This window comes from Entelurus aequoreus, linkage group LG09, assembly GCF_033978785.1.
Source record: "Entelurus aequoreus isolate RoL-2023_Sb linkage group LG09, RoL_Eaeq_v1.1, whole genome shotgun sequence".
Taxonomy (NCBI): Eukaryota; Metazoa; Chordata; class Actinopteri; order Syngnathiformes; family Syngnathidae; genus Entelurus; species Entelurus aequoreus.
In genome coordinates this window covers 3271762-3293022 of record NC_084739.1, presented here as the reverse complement: position 1 = coordinate 3293022, position 21261 = coordinate 3271762, and the positions used below count along the sequence as shown (strand labels likewise).

The 21261-nt window shown below is 33.9% G+C and overlaps 1 protein-coding gene across 1 annotated transcript in view; it reads left to right on the top strand.

The window, feature by feature from the left end:
• LOC133657067 (endothelial PAS domain-containing protein 1-like) overlaps positions 1 to 3857 on the top strand; it is a 113578-nt gene extending 109721 nt beyond the window's left edge. Inside the window, exon 14 of the mRNA XM_062057971.1 lies at positions 3506 to 3857. Coding sequence (XP_061913955.1) covers positions 3506 to 3553 — 48 coding nt within the window. The 3' untranslated portion in view covers positions 3554 to 3857. The remainder of the gene's footprint in view (positions 1 to 3505) is intronic.
• Positions 3858 to 21261: the final 17404 nt, after the last annotated feature.

The window sequence follows — 21261 nt, the reverse complement described above, 5'->3', positions numbered from 1 at the left end:
AAAGTATCATACTCTTGTTGTTGTTTGCGCTTTAAAAGCCTTGTCAAGTTTTATGTAGCATTTTTGTGTGGTAAAGGAGCTCGTTAACACGCTTTGCCCATTTTATCCAGAAGCCCTCATTTCAACACTTCCCAAGTAGACTTAAAAACAACACTAACTAGTGCACACTAGAACAACACTAACTAGTGCGTACTAGAACGACACTAACTAGTGCGTACTAGAACGACACTAACTAGTGCGTACTAGAACGACACTAACTAGTGCACACTAGAACAACACTAACTAGTGCACCCTTGAACAACACTGACTAGTGCACACTAGAACAACACTGACTAGTGCACACTAGAACAACATTAACTAGTGCACACAACAACAACACTAACTAGTGCGTACTAGAACAACACTGACTAGTGCACACTAGAACAATATTAACTAGTGCACACTGGAACAATAGTAACTAGTGCACACTGGAACAATATTAACTAGTGCACACTAAAACAAAACTAACTAGTGCATACTAGAACAACACAAACTAGTGCACACAACAACAACACTAACTAGTGTGTACTAGAACACTAACTAGTGCGTACTAGAACAACACCAACGAGAGCGTGCAAGACACTACTTTAGCCCTTTGAGACTTTTGTGATTTAGGGCTATATAAATAAACATTGATTGATTGATTGACAACACTGACTAGTACACACTAGAACAACACTAACTAGTGCGTACTAAAACAACAACACTAACTAGTGCATACTAGAACAATACTGACTAGTGCACACTAGAACAATATTAACTAGTGCACACTGGAACAATATTAACTAGTGCACACTAAAACAAAACTAACTAGTGCATACTAGAACAACACAAACTAGTGCACACAACAACAACACTAACTAGTGCGTACTACAACACTAGCTAGTGCGTATTTGAACAACACCAACGAGAGCGTGCAAGACACAACACTGACTAGTGCACACTAGAACAACACTAACTAGTGCGTACTAGAACAACACTAACTAGAGTATGCTAGAAACAACACTAACTAGTGGTCACTAGAACAACAGTAACAATTGCGTACTAGAAGCAACACTAACTAGTGCACATTAGGACAACACTTACTAGTACACAGTAGAACAACACTAACTAGTGCTCACTAGACAAACACTAACAATTGCATACGAGAAGCAACACTAACTGGTGCGCACTAAAACAACACTAGAGTGTACTAGAAACAACACGAACTAGTGCACACTAAAACAACACTAGAGTGTACTAAAACAACACTAACTAGTGCACACTAGGACAGCACTAACTAGTGCACACTTAGACAACACTAACTTGTGCTCACTAGAACAACACTAACCAGCATGTACTAGAAACAACACTAACTAGTGTGTACTAAAACAAAACTAGTGCATACTAGTAGTAACAGTAACTAGTGCATGCTAGAAACAATACTAACTAGTCTTGTTTCTAGTACTCACTAGTTAGTCTTGTTTCTAGTAAACACTAACTAGTGCTCACTAGAATACTTGCTAGTTTGTACTAGAAACAAGGCTAACTAGTGCATACTAGAAACAAGACTGACTAGTGCTTACTAGAAACAAGTCTAACTAGTGCATACTAGAAACAAGACTAACTAGGGTGTACAAGAAACAATACTAGTGTGTACTAGAAACAAGACTAAATAGTGTGTACTTGAAACAAGGATATTTAGTGCATACTAGAAACAAGCCTGACTAGTGCGTACTAGAAACAAGACTAAATAGTGTGTACTAGAAACAAGCCTCACTAGTGTGTACTGGAAACAAGTCTAACTAGCGCATACTAGACACAAGACTAACTAGTGTGTACTAGAAACAACGATAACTAGTGTGTGCTAGAAACAACACAAGTGTGTACTAGAAACAAGACTAACTAGTGCGTACTAGAAACAAGACTAACTAGTGCGTACTACAAACAAGACTAAATAGTGTGTACTAGAAACAAGACTAACTAGTACATACTAGAAACAAAACTAACTAGTGTATACTAGAAACAAGTCTCACTAGTGTGTACTAGAAACAAGACTAAATAGTGTGTACTAGAAACAATGCTAACTAGTGTGTACTAGAAACAATGCTAACTAGTGTGTACTAGAAACAAGACTAACTAGTGCGTACTACAAACAAAACTAAATAGTGCGTACTAGAAACAAGACTAACTAGATTAAGAGGGTCTAGTTACTGATTGGTCCCAAGAGTGGATCAGTGGTTTTGTGTTGAATTGAAGTGTGTGAGATGACCACCAGGGGGCGACCATGGGCAATGTGATGTCATGTGACGCGTGTGATGTCATGTGATGCATGTGAGGTCATGTGATGCGTGTGATGTCATGTGAGGTCATGTGATGTCGTGTGATGCGTGTGATGTCATGTGATGCGTGTGATGTCATGTGATGTCATGTGACGCGTGTGATGTCATGTGACGCGTGTGATGTCATGTGATGTCATGTGACGCGTGTGATGTCATGTGATGCATGTGAGGTCATGTGATGCGTGTGATGTCATGTGAGGTCATGTGATGTCGTGTGATGCGTGTGATGTCATGTGATGCGTGTGATGTCATGTGATGTCATGTGACGCGTGTGATGTCATGTGACGCGTGTGATGTCATGTGACGCGTGTGATGTCATGTGACGCGTGTGATGTCATGTGACGCGTGTGATGTCATGTGATGTCGTGTGATGTCATGTGAGTGTGATGGCATGTGACGCGTGTGATGTCATGTGATGTCGTGTGATGTCATGTGCTGTCATGTGACGCGTGTGATGTCATGTGACGCGTGTGATGTCATGTGACGCGTGTGATGTCATGTGATGTCGTGTGATGTCATGTGATGTCATGTGACGCGTGTGATGTCATGTGACGCGTGTGATGTCATGTGATGTGTGTGATGTCATGTGATGTGTGTGATGTCATGTGAGGTCACGTGATGTCATGTGATGCGTGTGATGTCATGTGATGCGTGTGATGTCATGTGACGCGTGTGATGTCATGTGAGGCTGCTCACTTTTCTACTTGTGTTTTTCAAGTTAAGTCAGAAGATTTGACTTGATGCTAAAAGTGTTGTGATGTGGAGTGTTTGTGCAGGTGGAGGAAAGCAAAGAAGAGAAGATTATTATTATTATTATTATTATTATTATAAATACAAAATCATTAGAGTGGCTTTTTTTTCTGAATGTAGCGAAAAGCTAATGCTAGTTATGCTAGCGCTATGTCCTCTAGCGTATCAACATTTTGTTCAAACAACTTTGCAGTTTGAAAAGTTTTATTTGCACATATTTACTTGTCTTTGCTGACTGTCTTGTTGGACTTGCTGCACATTCTTATTGACGTATATTTACACTTCATACACAATCTATATTAGCTCTGTTCAACTTTGTTTTCTGCACTGATCTTATTATTAAAGTATATCAATATTCTTCTTATTAAAGTATATCAATATTCTTCTTATTAAAGTATATCTTTCTGAAGCTGAACATACTGAGGATGAAGTGCTGGTTCTAGCACGAAGAGAGGCTGCAAGGTCGGCGGCGAGAGAGTCGTGACGCCAAAGTGGGCGGAGTCATGCGTTGTCAGTGCCATTGGTCAAAGACATTCTTCTATCCTTCAGCAACGAGGACACAACGGACCTTTTTGCAGCTGGACGTTTCTCACACCAGATATGACTGAAGTTCTACTAATCAAGGACAAGCTGCGTAACTTTCGGCCAAATAATAATTACAAAATATATCCTGGCTAATATTGGCAATCATTGAAGAATAAAGTTGAGATGTTTATACATGAGTGTTATTGCATGATGCTTAGTTATGCCCCCCCCCCCCCCCCCCCCCCTCTCTACCTCAAATAACTGCTCACCCCCAAATCCTCCACACGACACCTCCGCTCCGGACAGGCTAACCTCCGAGGACAAAGCTACGAACCGCCGCTCACAGTCTGTGGAACGCTCTCCCTGACCACCTGAGGGAACCACAGACTGTGGATGCTTTTAAAAAAGGCTTAAATGCCCTTCTTTTTCTTAAAAAAAAGCCTTTTTTTAGATATATGCATACTAGTTATAGCTATTTGGCCGTTCTAGATTTTATTTGTATTTATTTATTTATTATCTTTTTATTTGTTTTAATACACTGTAGCACTTTGAGATGGTTTACTCACTATAAAGTGCTTTTTACAAATAAAATCTATTATTATTAGCAGAACACACTTGATGACAGAACTTGCAGAAAAAACTACTAAGACAAATAAACACAGCTGTGGCACCCAAACTTATTATTAAGTACTGATAGGTTCTGGCTGGCAACGTTGCTCGCTCAAAGCTAAGTGCTAACTTTCAGTCTGTCTATGTGTGCTTCCAGTTGTTCTACAGCTTTCTCCAATACTTATAGTCGTCTTATCAAACCCTACAAAGCACCCACTCTCTCTCTTTCACGCTAGCAAGCTGCTAAGGTAGTCCCGGTCCGAAAATACTAAAGGTTCTAGCTCCGTCCTATCTTGCTGATTGTATATGTCCCGGCCAGAAATGTGCGTTCTAAGAACTATTGTCACGGCGGGGTTGCAGCTTACTGCCAGGTTTGTTCTCCCGGGATGCAAACGGACGACTCCGGACAGGACTTGCAGGTAGGAACATGATTTAATCAAACAGGAACTTAGGGAGTCCAAAACTAACAGAACATAACAAAACATGATCCGGACCACGGATCATGACAACTATTAGTGATTCCCAGAATCAGTTAGAGATGCTACCTCAGTAGAAGCATCTGTACAACTAATTTGTATACTCCAGCCTTTAAATAGACCCTGTGTCAGAATAATTGTATTTAAGTTATCAGAAAAATGTTGTGTTGCCACAACATGAGGGTTCTGTGTCTTTGATGTATTGCAATCAACAGAAAGATATCGTCTTGACCCGAGATCTACAAAGTGGAGAGGAAGCAGGACCGGCCCAAGCTCCAGGGACCTTTTGTTCGAACTGTTTTGCAACCTTTTCTTTGAACTGTTTGTAATCAAAGGCGATGGCTGTTTACGACCCCCGTCCCTTAGAAGCAGCTGTTGCCATGTAATCAGGGAAAGTCCAAATAAAAGAGGAGGCGTACAATCTTTCGCCAGAGCGTGGCGAGACTGTACTCTTTGTACAGCCCAGACGTCTCTCGTCAATTTAATTCCTTGCTTCTTGTCTTGTTTAATAGATGTCATCAGTGTTTGAACATGACACCCTGTTTTAGACCACTTGATCTGCCGCTTCTCTTTTCTGCTCTGCCCTCTTCTCCTGCATGGAGAGCTTCTCAGCTGTCTATGGATCAGTTTTGCCCGGATGATACGCTAGCTGTTCCAAGTCTGGACCGGGGGTGGACCACCCCCCTGTGCATCAGTCGGTGACGTCTCTGCACTGCTGACTAGTCTCCATTCAAGATGATCCCCTGCAGACCTCCCTAGGGACTGGACTATCACATTAAGAACCGTACCCACTCTCCATCTATTGCACGGGGTCACCCAGGGGCGGGTTCCCCCACATCTGCAAGGTTGGTCATTGTTCCCATTGGGTGGAGTTTCTTTTGAGGGATCAGATTTGTGGTTTGTGAAGCCCTTTGAGGCACTTGGGATTTAAGGGGAACTGCACTTATTTATTTATTTTTTGTCTATCGTTTACAATCATTTTGAAAGACATGACATGACCATAGATGGATTTTTTTTGGTTGAATTCTTATTCATAAATAAGGTCCTCTATTTTGCCCATAAAATCCAATGAACAACATTCAAAAAGCACCAACAAGTATTAACAAGTACTAGTCTCCAGCACCCCCTGCAGCCCCAAAAAAGGGACAAGCGGTAGAAAATGGATGGATGGATAGTGATATTGTTATTATAAGCGCTAACACAGACCAACTATGTTGACATCACCGAGTGGTCTGCTGCTTCCTCGCTTCCTTGCTCCCTGGAAGTTTGTTCTAGATCATCAATAACGCCTCTCACCCGTATAGCAGAAAACTTTAAATATAATCTGACGAGTTGGGACACTTTGACAGCCAATTTAGATCCAGTGATGGCAAAAGCAACACAAAAAGCAATTGGTTGCACCCTTCCCCCCTTTTCTTGGTGAGGATGATGAGTCATTCTATATTTTTTTTTTTTATAACTTTATAAAAACGTTCTCGTGCCCACAGGATACATGTCTAAAAAAAATAAAAAATTAAAAAATTATGAAGTTTTTTATTAATTATTTTACAACTTTATAAAAAGTTTCTCCTGCGCACGAAATACTTGTAAAAAAAAAAATTAAAATTACAAAATTATAATTTTCTTTTTTTTTTCTTTTTTTTTTCTTTTTTTAAGACGTGTATCTCGTGCGCAAGAGAAACTTTTTATAAAGTTATAAAAAAATTTAAAAAATTATCATTTTGTAATTTTTTATTTTTTTTAGAAATGTATCTCATGTGCAGGAGAAACTTTTTATAAAGTTATAAAAAAATGTATAAAAAACTTCATAGTATTTTTTATTTTTATTTTTTATCTTTTTTAGACAAGTATCTCGTGCACAGGAGAAACTTTCTCCTGTGCACGAGATATATGTCTAAAAAAAAAAAAAAAAAAAAATTTTTTTTTTTTTTTTTTTTTATAACTTTATAAAAAGTTTCTCTTGCGCACGAGATACATGTCTTGAAAAAAAAGGAGAAAAAAAAGAAAATTATAATTTTTTGTTTATTTTATAAAAAGTTTCTGGTGCGCACGAGATACATGTCTGAAAAAAATAATAATAATAATAATTATATATTTTTTTTCCCCATGTCCCTTTGCCTTTTTTTTAAAACATGACTGATTATTACTCACTGCAGACAAAAATTAAAAAATTAGGACTTTTTTTTTTTTTTTATAACTTTATAAAAAGTTTCTCGTGCGCACGAGATACATTTCTAAAAAAAATAAAAAATAAAAAAATTATGAAGTTTTTTATTTTTTTATAACTTTATAATAAGTTTCTCTTGCGCACGAGATACTTGTCTAAAAAAAATTAAAAATTTATGAATTTTTTTTTTTTTTTTTTATAACTTTATAAAAACGTTCTCGTGCCCACAGGATACATGTCTAAAAAAAATAAAAAATAAAAAAATTATGACGTTTTTTTTTTTTTTTTTTACAACTTTATAAAAAGTTTCTCTTGCGCACGAAATACTTGTCTAAAAAAAATTAAAAAATTACAAAATTATAATTTTCTTTTTTTTTTCTTTTTTTAAGACGTGTATCTCGTGCGCAAGGGAAACTTTTTATAAAGTTATAAAAAAATATATGTATATAATTTTGTAATTTTTTATTTTTTTTAGAAATGTATCTCGTGCGCAGGAAAAACTTTTTATAAAGTTATAAAAAAATAAATAAAAAACTTCATAATATTTGTATTTTTTATTTTTTTTAGGCAAGTATCTCGTGCGCAAGAGAAACTTTTTATAAAGTTATAAAAAAAAAATATTATATTTTTTTTTTTTTTTTTTTTTTTTTTTAGACATGTATCTAGATATTTGTCTAAAAAAATTAAAATTATGAAGTTTTTTATTTATTTTTTTATAACTTTATAAAAACTTTCTCCTGCGCACGAGATACTTGTCCAAAAAAAATTAAAAATGTATGAAATTTTTTTATTTTTTTTATTACTTTATAAAAACGTTCTCGTGCCCACAGGATACATGTCTAAAAAAAATAAAAAATTAAAAAATTATGAAGTTTTTTTTTTTTTTTTTTACAACTTTATAAAAAGTTTCTCCTGCGCACGAGATATTTGTCTAAAAAAATAAAAATTATGAAGTTTTTTATTTATTTTTTTATAACTTTATAAAAACTTTCTCCTGCGCACGAGATACTTGTCTAAAAAAAATTAAAAATTTATGAAATTTTTTTTTTTTTTTTATTACTTTATAAAAACGTTCTCGTGCCCACAGGATACATGTCTAAAAAAAATAAAAAATTAAAAAATTATGACGTTTTTTATTTATTTTTTTACAACTTCATAAAAAGTTTCTCCTGCACACGAGATATTTGTCTAAAAAAATAAAAATTATGAAGTTTTTTATTTATTTTTTTATAACTTTATAAAAACTTTCTCCTGCGCACGAGATACTTGTCTAAAAAAAATTAAAAATTTATGAAATTTTTTTTTTTTTTTTATAACTTTATAAAAACGTTCTCGTGCCCACAGGATACATGTCTAAAAAAATAAAAAATTAAAAAATTATGAAGTTTTTTATTTATTTTTTTACAACTTTATAAAAAGTTTCTCCTGCGCACGAAATACTTGTCTAAAAAAAATAAAAAATTACAAAATTATAATTTTTTTTTTTTTTTTTTTTTTTAAGATGTGTATCTCGTGCGCAAGAAAAAACTTTTTATAAAGTTATAAAAAAATTTAAAAAATTATCATTTTGTAATTTTAAATTTTTTTTAGAAATGTATCTCATGCGCAGGAGAAACTTTTTATAAAGTTATAAAAAAATAAATAAAAAACTTCCTAATATTTGTATTTTTTATTTTTTTTTAGACAAGTATCTCGTGCGCAAGAGAAACTTCTTTTTTTTTTTTTTAGACATGTATCTCATGCGCAGGAGAAAGTTTCTCCTGCGCACCAGATATTTGTCTAAAAAAATAAAAATTATGAAGTTTTTTATTAATTTTTTTATAACTTTATAAAAACTTTCTCCTGCGCACGAGATACTTGTCTAAAAAAAATTAAAAATTTATGAATTTTTTTTTTTTTTTTGTAACTTTATAAAAACGTTCTCGTGCCCACGGGATACATGTCTAAAAAAAATTAAAAACTAAAAAATTATGAAGTTTTTTATTTATTTTTTTTCCAACTTTATAAAAAGTTTCTCCTGCGCACGAAATACTTGTCTAAAAAAAATAAAAAATTACAAAATTATAATTTTCTTTTTTTTTTTTTTTAAGATGTGTATCTCGTGCGCAAGAGAAACTTTTTATAAAGTCATAAAAAAATTTAAAAAATTATCATTTTGTAATTTTTTATTTTTTTTAGAAATGTATCTCATGCGCAGGAGAAACTTTTTATAGTTATAAAAAAATAAATAAAAAACTTCATAATATTTGTATTTTTTATTTTTTTTTTTAGACAAGTATCTCGTGCGCAAGAGAAACTTTTTATAAAGTTATAAATAAAAAAAATTAATATAATTTTTTTTTTTTTTTTTTTTTTTTTTTAGACATGTATCTCATGCGCAGGAGAAAGTTTCTCCTGCGTGCGAGATATTTGTCTAAAAAAATAAAAATTATGAAGTTTTTTATTTATTTTTTTATAACTTTATAAAAACTTTCTCCTGCGCACGAGATACTTGTCTAAAAAAATTAAAAATTAATGAATTTTTTTATTTTTTTTTTATAACTTTATAAAAACGTTCTCGTGCCCACAGGATACATGTCTAAAAAAAATAAAAAATTAAAAAATTATGAAGTTCTTTATTTATTTTTTTACAACTTTATAAAAAGTTTCTCCTGCGCACGAAATACTTGTCTAAAAAAAATAAAAAATTACAAAATTATATATATATATATTTTTTTTTTAAGACGTGTATCTCGTGCGCAAGAGAAACTTTTTATAAAGTTATAAAAAATAAAAAAAAATTATCATTTTGTAATTTTTTATTTTTTTTACAAATGTATCTCATGCGCAGGAGAAACTTTTTATAAAGTTATAAAAAATTAATAAAAAACTTCATAATATTTTTATTTTTTATTTTTTTTAGACAAGTATCTCGTGATGTAAATGTCTTAAAAAAAAAGAAAGAAAAAAAGAAAATTATAATTTTTTGTTTATTTTATAAAAAGTTTCTCTTGCGCACGAGATACATGTCTTGAAAAAAAAAGAAGGAAAAAAAGAAAATTATAATTTTTTGTTTATGTTATTAAAAGTTTCTCGTGCGCACGAGATACATGTCTGAAAAAAAAAATAATAATAATAATTCTTTTTTTTTTTTCCCCATGTCCCTTTGCCTTTTTTTAAAAACATGACTGATTATTACTCACTGCAGACAAAAATTTAAAAATTAGGATTTTTTTTTTTTTTTTATAACTTTATAAAAAGTTTCTCGTGCGCACGAGATACATGTCTAAAAAAAAATTTAAAATTATGGAGTTTTTTATTTATTTTTTTACAACTTTATAAAAAGTTTCTCCTGCGCACGAAATACTTGTCTAAAAAAAATAAAAAATTACAAAATTATAATTTTCTTTTTTTTTTCTTTTTTTAAGACGTGTATCTCGTGCGCAAGAGAAACTTTTTATAAAGTTATAAAAAATAAAAAAAAATTATAATTTTGTAATATCTCCTGCGCACGAGATATATGTCTAAAAAAATAAATAAATAAAAAATGTAAAAAAAAAACATTTTTATAACTTTATAAAAAGTTTCTCTTGCACACGAGATACATGTCTTGAAAAAAATGGGGAAAAAAAGAAAATTATACATTTTTTGTTTTTTTTATAAAAAGTTTTTCGTGCGCACGAGATACATGTCTGAAAAAATAATAATAATTATTATTTTATTTATTTTTTCCCATGTCCCTTTGCCTTTTTTTAAAACATGACTGATTATTACTCACTGCAGACAAAAATTAAAAAATTAGGATTTTTTTATTTTTTTTTTACATAACTTTATAAAAAGTTTCTCGTGCGCACGAGATACATGTCTAAAAAAAATTTAAAAATTATGAAGTTTTTTATTTTTTTATAACTTTATAAAAAGTTTCTCCTGCGCACGAGATACTTGTCTAAAAAACATAAAAAATTACAAAATTATAATTTTCTTTTGTTTTTCTTTTTTTAAGACGTGTATCTCGTGCGCAAGAGAAACTTTTTATAAAGTTATAAAAAAATAAATAAAAAACTTCATAATATTTTTATTTTTTATTTTTTTTAGACAAGTATCTCATGCGCAGGAGAAACTTTTTATGAAGTTATAAAAAAATAAATAAAAAACTTCATAATATTTTTATTTTTTATTTTTTTTAGACAAGTATCTCGTGCGCAGGAGAAAGTTTCTCCTGCGCACGAGATATATGTCTAAAAATAAAAATAAAGAATAAAAAATTATAATTTTTTATTTTTGTTTATAACTTTATAAAAAGTTTCTCTTGCGCACAAGATACATGTCTTGAAAAAAAAAAGGAAAAGAAAAGAAAATTATAATTTTTTGTTTTTTTTATAAAAAGTTTTTCGTGCGCACGAGATACATGTCTGAAGAAAAAAATAATAATAATAATTTTATTTTTTTTTCCCCATGTCCCTTTGCCTTTTTTTTAAAACATGACTGATTATTACTCACTGCAGACAAAAATTAAAAAATTAGGAATTTTTTTTTTTTTTTATAACTTTATAAAAAGTTTCTCGTGCGCACGAGATACATGTCTAAAAAAAATAAAAAATAAAAAAATTATGAAGTTTTTTATTTTTTTATAACTTTATAAAAAGTTTCTCCTGCGCACGAGATACTTGTCTAAAAAAAATTAAAAATTTATGAATTTTTTTTATTTTTTTTATAACTTTATAAAAACGTTCTCGTGCCCACAAGATACATGTCTAAAATAAATTAAAAATTAAAAAATTATGAAGTTTTTTATTTATTTTTTTACAACTTTATAAAAAGTTTCTCCTGCGCACGAAATACTTGTCTAAAAAAAATTAAAAAATTACAAAATTATAATTTTCTTTTTTTTTCTTTTTTTAAGACGTGTATCTCGTGCGCAAGGGAAACTTTTTATAAAGTTATAAAAAAATATATATATATAATTTTGTAATTTTTTATTTTTTTTAGAAATGTATCTCGTGCGCAGGAGAAACTTTTTATAAAGTTATAAAAAAATAAATAAAAAACTTCATAGTATTTTTATTTTTTATTTTTTTTAGACAAGTGTCTCGTGCGCAGGAGAAAGTTTCTCCTGCGCACGAGATATATGTCTAAAAATAAAAATAAAGAATAAAAAATTATAATTTTTAATTTTTGTTTATAACTTTATAAAAAGTTTCTTTTGCGCACAAGATACATGTCTTGAAAAAAAAAGAAAATTATAATTTTTTGTTTTATTTATTAAAAGTTTCTCGTGCGCACGAGATACATGTCTGAAAAAAATAATAATAATAATAATTATATATTTTTTTTCCCCATGTCCCTTTGCCTTTTTTTAAAACATGACTGATTATTACTCACTGCAGACAAAAATTAAAAAATTTTGAATTTTTTTAAATTTTTTATAACTTTATAAAAAGTTTCTCGTGCGCACGAGCTACATGTCTAAAAAAAATAAAAAATTAAAAAATTATGAAGTTTTTTATTTTTTTATAACTTTATAAAAAGTTTCTCCTGCGCACGAGATACTTGTCTAAAAAAAATAAAAAATTAAAAAATTATGATTTTTTTTTTTTTTTTCTTTATAACTTTATAAAAAGTTTCTTGTGCGCACGAGATACATGTCTAAAAAATAAATAAATAAATAAATTATAAAAAAAAAAAATTCCCCTATGTCCCTTTAGGGGCTCCGTAGTTTTTTAAATTAATGCACCACGTATGTTTAAAATGATCGGAATTTGTAAATATTAATTGTTATTATAAATGTTACTACCTCCCATATATACTTACATCATGTATATAAAACCTTAATGGAGGTGTTTGGATGTTTTTAGAGCGCTTTATCGGCGGAATAAAGCAGCTCTCTTAGGCTCCATTGTAAGATGACTCTTGCTAGCGTTTATTTACTATTTAAAATGCATAAAAATAAAAAAATAAACATATGTGCTTTTGTTGGACGTAATAATTGTGATTGATTGACAACATTTCTCCAGAAAAGTGCAGTTCCCGTTACATGTTGGTTGAGTGATTGATTAAAATTAGAATATTCATTATTTAATCATTGCAGAAGCTGAAATAATACATAAAGTAACAACAAAGTGAAGCACATTTCACACACTTTGAAAAGTATTTGACTCATGAGGCCAGCACCTTATTTGGGAGAGATGGATTGACGACTCTTTGACACACACACACACACACACACACACACACACACACACACACACACACACACACACACACACACACACACACACACACACACACACACACACACACACACAATAGGTCCTTTACTGTCAGTCAGTACGAGGCCAGCACCTTATTTGGGAGAGATGGACTTATGGCTCTTTGACACAAACACACACACACACACACACACACACACACACACACAATAGGTCCTATGCTGTAAGTCGGTACGAACAAAGATGTTGTGTAGTTTGTGCGTGCAGGAAGTGATGATCCCAGAATTGTGTTGAGTGCGATTGTTGGACACAGACAGGAGGTTACATAATTATTACTCAATCTTGTTATTGGACAGACAAATCCTAAATATGGACAAGAAAGGACTTCCTGTCTTTCATTTCTTTGTATTTACGGATATTTTTGATTGGTTGACTAATTCCTCGCTGACATAACACCGTCACCTTTGACCTTTCACCCATTTGGAAATTTGAAATGGAGTTTTTTTTATAAAGTTTTTATCCACGTGTGTGTATATGCGTGCGTGTGTGTATATGCGTGTGTGTGTGTGTGTATTTGCGAAGTTTATAAGCACTGACACAATAACTACAGCATCTTTTTGGAAACAAAAGCACTTTTGATGTCATCTTTATATTTATTATACATTAATGTGACATGAAAACAATCAAAATAAAGATCACCTTTCAACAGAAACATACTTCAACTACTGTAGTAAAAGAAAACAATCATATTTGCAATCTTCCGTTTCATTATTTTCCCCTTCAAACTTCATAATGGTCCTGTTGATGTCCACGGTGGACTTTGTCGCCCTCTAGCGCACAAGAAGTGTCACTACGAGGATGACGATGACGCAGTATTGTCATAAAAAGTCGAATATGCTTCCGTCGGAGATGAAAGTTAGGAAAATAAAAGCACTCGAACAGACAAGAGGACGATTGAGGTGAGCTAACTGGACTAGATAGATCATTCATAAACAATACAAAAAAAATAAAGCTCATCTTTCAACTACTGTAGTAAAAGGAAACAATTATATTTGCTATCTTCCGTTTAGTTATTTTTCCCTTCAAACTTCAGTACTGTCCTGTTGATGTCCACGCTACGCTTTGTCGCCATCTAGTGGACAGGAAGTGTCACTTACAAGGATGACGATGTCTTCATCTTCCGCCGGAGATGAAAGTTAGGAAAATAAAAGCACTCTAACAGACATGAGGATGATTGGGGTGAGCTAACTGGACTAGATAGATCATTTATGTCAAATGAAGACAAGTAAAAAAAAATATTAAACAGAAAAATCCTTCAACGAACTGTAATTTAATTATTTTTCCCTTCAAACTTCAGTATGGTCCTATTGATGTCCACGGTGGACTTTGTTGCCATCTAGTGGACATGAAGTGTCACTACAAGGATGACGACGTCTTAATATTCCCTCGTAGATGACATTTAGGAAAATAAAAGCACTCTACCTAGGGGCGGTATAGCTCGGTTGGTAGAGCGGCCGTGCCAGCAACTTGAGGGTTGCAGGTTCGATCCCCGCTTCCGCCATCCTAGTCACTGCCGTTGTGTCCTTGGGCAAGACACTTTACCCACCTGCTCCCAGTGCCACCCACACTGGTTTGAATGTAACTTAGATATTGGGTTTCACTATGTAAAGCGCTTTGAGTCACTTGAGAAAAAAGCGCTATATAAATGTAATTCACTTCACTTCTACCAGACATGAGGACGATTGAGGTGAGCTAACTGGACTAGATTGATCATTTATGCCACATGAAAACAATTGAAAAAATATATAAAGATCATATTTCAACAGAAAAATCCTTCAAAGAACTGTAGTTTAAGTATTTTTCCCTTCACACTTCAGTATGGTCCTGTTGATGTCCACGGTGGACTTTGTCGCCATCTAGCGGACAGAAAGTGTCACTACAAGGATGACGATATCTTCATCTTCCGCCGGAGATGGAAGTTAGGAAAATAAAAGCACTCTAACAGACATGAGGGCGATTGAGGTCACTACAGTGTCACTACAAGGATGACGACGTCTTAATATTCCCTCGTAGATGACATTTAGGAAAATAAAAGCACTCTACCAGACATGAGGACGATTGAGGTGAGCTAACTGGACTAGATTGATCATTTATGTCACATGAAAACAATAAAAAAAATGTTTTAAAAAGATCATATTTCAACAGAAAAATCCTTCAAAGAACTGTAGTTTAATTATTTTTCCCTTCAAACTTCAGTATGGTCCTGTTGATGTCCACGCTACACTTTGTCGCCATCTAGCGGACAGAAAGTGTCACTACAAGGATGACGATATCTTCATCTTCCGTCGGAGATGGAAGTTAGGAAAATAAAAGACAGACACGAGGACGATTGAAGTCAGCTAACTGGACTAGATAGATCATTTATGTCACATGAAAACAATAGCAAAAATAAAGTTCGTCTTTCAACTACTGTAGTAAAAGGAAACAATTATATTTGCAATCTTCCGTTTGGTTATTTTTCCCGTCAAACTTCAGTATGGACTCCGTTGCCATCTAGCGGACAGGAAGTGTCACTACAAGGATGACGATGACGCAGTATTGTCATAAAAAGTCAAATATGTTCCACAAAATCCTGAAAAGCAGCATATTATTTGTCTTCATCTTCCGTCGGAGATGAAAGTTAGGAAAATAAAAGCACTCGAACAGACATTAGGACGATTGAGGTGAGCTAACTGGACTAGATACCGTACTTTTCGGAGTATAAGTCGCCCCGGAGTATAAGTCGCACCGGCCGAAAATGCATAATAAAGAAGGAAAAAAACATATATAAGTCACACTGAAGTATAAGTCGCATTTTTTGGGGAAATGTATTTGATAAAAGCCAACAGCAAGAATAGACATTTGAAAGGCAATTTAAAATGTCTAAAGAATAGTGAACAACAGGCTGAATAAGTGTACGTTATATGAGGCATAAATAACCAACTGGTATGTTAACGTAACATATTATGGTAAGAGTCATTCAAATAACTATAACATATAGAACATGCTATACGTTTACCAAACACTCCTAATCGCTAAATCCCATGAAATCTTATACGTCTAGTCTCTTACGTGAATAATATTATTGGATATTTTACGCTAATGTGTTCATCATTTCACACATAAGTCGCTCCTGAGTATAAGTCGCACCCCCGGCCAAACTATGAAAAAAACTGCGACTTATAGTCCGAAAAATACGGCAGATCATTTATGTCACATGAAAACAATAAAGATCATCTTTTAACTACAGTAGTAAAAGAAAACAATCATATTTGGAAAATAAATGCACTCGAACATACATGAGCTAACTGGACAAGATAGATACATTTTTGATTGATTTATTGTAGGGGGATTCATGAAAAAACATCCGTTCATACCAACAACAATAATCACAATATTATATATATTATATATATAATATATATATAATATTATATACAATATTATATATATAATATATATATAATATAATAATAATATATATATATAATAATTATTATTATTACCGGTACATATATCTTATTTTTATATATATATATATATATATATATATATATATATATATATATATATATATATATATATATATATATATATATATATATATATATATATATATATATATATATATATATATATATATAATATATTATATATAATATAATAATATATAACAATAATAAATATTTTCAACGACAATAATAAACAACAGTAATAAAGTGAAAATTTGTATAGATTTGCTGAAAGAACAAAAGATCTCTTAAAGCTGTTGAAAGTTGTTTCTCTTTTTTCACGTAAGAACTGATTTATTGACGATCAGTCTATCAGATGACTTGACAGATTCTGACCAGGAATACATGCACAAATGATAAATCCATCGATAGATCATCAAACGACAAATAAGATAGGTAAGATATTGACAGTTTTGCAACTCATTGCAAGAAAAGAAAAGAGTACCAACTAAAACAGTCTTTAGAAATAGAAGAAGAACGTCCTAAAGGTTGGATCAGGACTCACCACAAACGACTTCTGGTGAGCAAAGACTGAACATTGAACACAAACTAATGAGACAACTCAACGCCCCTGGACTAAGAAGAAGCTGACGGGAGGAAACAAAGGTCAGACATGGCACAGGTGCAACTAACAAAACAACAAAATGACATTTGGTAATAATTGGAACTATTTAAAATCAAATAGTCCATGAACAATTGCACTTTTTTTTGGTCCTGTCAGTAATTGGAAAGGCTTATGGTTTACTAGATGGTTAACCAACAGTTGTTTGCAATTCCCCGGACTTCTTCTGATGATGTCAGGAGAAATTGGACCTAACCTCTTTAAGGGCCTTTGAATATGTTTGCCAGTACTCACAGAGTACATTTGTTTATATAAAAGAAGATCAGAAATTTAAAGGCCTACTGAAAGCCACTACTAGCGACCACGCAGTCTGATAGTTTATATATCAATGATGAAATCTTAACATTGCAACACATGCCAATACGGCCGGGTTAACTTATAAAGTGACATTTTAAAATTCCCGGGAAATATCCGGCTGAAACGTCGCGGTATGATGACGTATGCGCGTGACGAAGTCCGAGTAACGGAAGTTATGGTACCCCGTAGAATCCTATACAAAAAGCTCTGTTTTCATTTCATAATTCCACAGTATTCTGGACATCTTTTGCAATTTTTTTAATGAACAATGAAGGCTGCAAAGAAGACAGTTGTAGGTGGGATCGGTGTATTAGCAGCGGACTACAGCAACACAACCAGGAGGACTTTGTTGGAGCGCTAGCCGCGCTAGCCGCCGACTTCACCTTGACTTCCTACGTCTCCGGGCCGCCGAACGCATCGGGTGAAGTCCTTCGTCCTTCTGCCGATCGCTGGAACGCAGGTGAGCACGGGTGTTGATGAGCAAATGAGGGCTGGCTGGCGTAGGTGGAGAGCTAATGTTTTTAGCATAGCTCTGTGCAGTCCGGTTGCTAAGTTAGCTTCAATGGCGTCGTTAGCACAGCATTGTTAACCTTCGCCAGCCTGGAAAGCATTAACCGTGTATTTACATGTCCACGGTTTAATAGTATTGTTGATTTTCTATCTATCCTTCCAGTCAGGGGTTTATTTCTTTTGTTTCTATATGCAGTTAAAGCACGATGCTATCACGTTAGCTCGTAGCTAAAGCATTTCGCCGATGTATTGTCGTGGAGATAAAAGGCACTGAATGTCCATTTCGCGTTCTCGACTCTCATTTTCAAGAGGATATAGCATCCCAGGTGGTTTAAAGGCCTACTGAAAGCCACTACTAGCGACCACGCAGTCTGATAGTTTATATATCAATGATGAAATCTTAACATTATAACACATGCCAATACGGCCGGGTTAACTTATAACGTGACATTTTAAATTTGCCGCTAAACTTCCGGTTCGAAACGCCTCTGAGGATGACGTATGCGCGTGACGTAGACCGGCGAACACGGGTATGCCTTCCACATTGAAGCCAATATGAAAAAGCTCTGTTTTCATTTCATAATTCCACAGTATTCTGGACATCTGTGTTCGTGAATCTGTTTCAATCATGTTCATTGCATTATGAAGAAGGAAGCTGAGCAAGCAAAGAAGAAAGTTGTCGGTGCGAAATGGACGTATTTTTCGAATGTAGTCAGCCACAACAGTACACAGCCGGCGCTTCTTTGTTTACATTCCCGAAAGATGCAGTCAAGATGGAAGAACTCGGATAACAGAGACTCTAACCAGGAGGACATTTGACTTGGATACACAGACGCCTGTAGAGAACTGGGACAACACAGACTCTTACCAGGATTACTTTGATTTGGATGACAAAGACGCAGACGTGCTACTGTGAGTATGCAGCTTTGGCTTTTTTTTGCGTATGTACGTAACTTTTTTAAAATATATAAGCTTTATGAACCTTGGGTTAGGTGAACGGTGTTTTGGGCTGAGTGATTGTGTGTGTTGATCAGGTGTTTGAATTGTATTGGCGTGTTCTATGGAGCTAGGAGCTAGCAGAGGAGCTAGGAGCTAGTATAACACGTACCGTACCGTACGTGCGCGTCACGTACGTAACTTTTTAAAAATATATAAGCTTTATGAACCTTGGGTTAGGTGAACGGTCTTTTGGGCTGAGTGATTGTGTGTGTTGATCAGGTGTTTGAATTGTATTGGCGTGTTCTATGGAGCTAGGAGCTAGCAGAGGAGCTAGGAGCTAGCATAACAAACACACAGGTGTTTTTATGCAGGATTAATTTGTGGCATATTAAATATAAGCCTGGTTGTGTTGTGGCTAATAGAGTATATATATGTCTTGTGTTTATTTACTGTTGTAGTCATTCCCAGCTGAATATCAGGTCACCCCCGGCTCTCACAGCATCTTCCCTATCTGAATAGCTTCAACTCCCCACTAGTCCTTCACTTGCACTTTACTCATCCACAAATCTTTCATCCTCGCTCAAATTAATGGGGAAATTGTCGCTTTCTCGGTCCGAATCTCTCTCACTTCATGCGGCCATCATTGTAAACAATAGGGAACTTTGCGTATATGTTCAATTGACTACGTCACGCTACTTCCGGTAGGTGCAAGCCTTTTTTTTATCAGATACCAAAAGTTGCAATCTTTATCGTCGTTGTTCTATACTAAATCCTTTCAGCAAAAATATGGCAATATCGCGAAATGATCAAGTATGACACATAGAATAGATCTGCTATCCCCGTTTAAATAAAAAAAATTCATTTCAGTAGGCCTTTAAAATACAAATCTGTGATCTACAATAGAAAAAGGAGAGAGTGTGGAATCCAATGAGCCAGCTTGTACCTAAGTTACGGTCAGAGTGAAAAAAGATACGTCCATCACTGCCTCTCAAGTCCTTCACTGTAACGTTCCTCATCTACGAATCTTTCATCCTCGCTCAAATTAATGGGGTAATCGTCACTTTCTCGGTCCGAATCTCTCTCGCTCCATTGTAAACAACGGGGAATTGTGAGGAATACTAGCTCCTGTGACGTCACGCTACTTCCGCTACAGGCAAGGCTTTTTTTTATCAGCGAGCAAAAGTTGCGAACTTTATCGTCGATTTTCTCTACTAAATCCTTTCAGCAAAAATATGGCAATATCGCCAAATGATCAAGTATGACACATAGAATGGATCTGCTATTCCCGTTTAAATTTTAAAAAATCATTTCAGTAGGCCTTTAAGGACTCGCCCATCAGTGAGCCAGGGCACTGAGCAGATGAAGGTGACTGCTCTGGTTTTAACAGGGGTGTGGGGGTGTGTTCCAGTTGTACAAAGTACAAATGCCTAATTTTGCCAAAACCAGTCAAAGTCGACATCTATCTGATTTTGTTCATGGTCACTGTTCCATCAGATCATTTGTTGATGGCAGGCTGTGCCCTAAATGTTCTAAGTTTTTGCTTTTGGAGATGGTCTGATGCTGGACTTTGAGGTGTATAAAGGGAAGGGTGACATGTTGCAAACTCGCTTTGTTAATGTTTGACTGTGTATGGAAACAGTCAAACATTACACAGATTACAGTAAAACATAAATGACAAAAAGGCAACAACAAACAATGTACTACTACCTCGAGTACTCTCAGTGTAGGTACTCTGTGTCTCTCAGTGTAAGTCCAGTAAGTATGCTGGCAGATAGAAAGTATGATGTAATGTAATGACACTGTTACCTTCATCCATCATGTTTTGATTGCTACTGAATATGTCAACCATTTAGCGTAAGCGTGTAAGAGCGTAATGCGAGTAATATAACGGTGCCGGCGACAGCATGGGAGATGCCAACTACAGTAATGGAGACAGGAAGATTCCATTTTCCCAGAGCATTTCACAATGACAGAGATGAGAAGAAAACAGGCTCTCCAGGTCAGAAACTTTTTTTGGCCACGGTGCGAGCAGCAACAGGTAGGCAGCCGCTAGGATCGAGAGCATCTCCCTACTTCAAAACTTCTCTGAATGAGAACCATGGCCTCAGAATTGGAGGTGCTGAGTCTCCTCCCAGAAGAGTCACACTCATCTGTGAATCGCCCTGGCAAACGCTGAAGGTCACAGCTTGATGAGGCCATCAGAAACACATCATTTGCATAGAGCCAAGATGAGACTAAGTCCACCACGCTGGACACCCTCAAGCTCA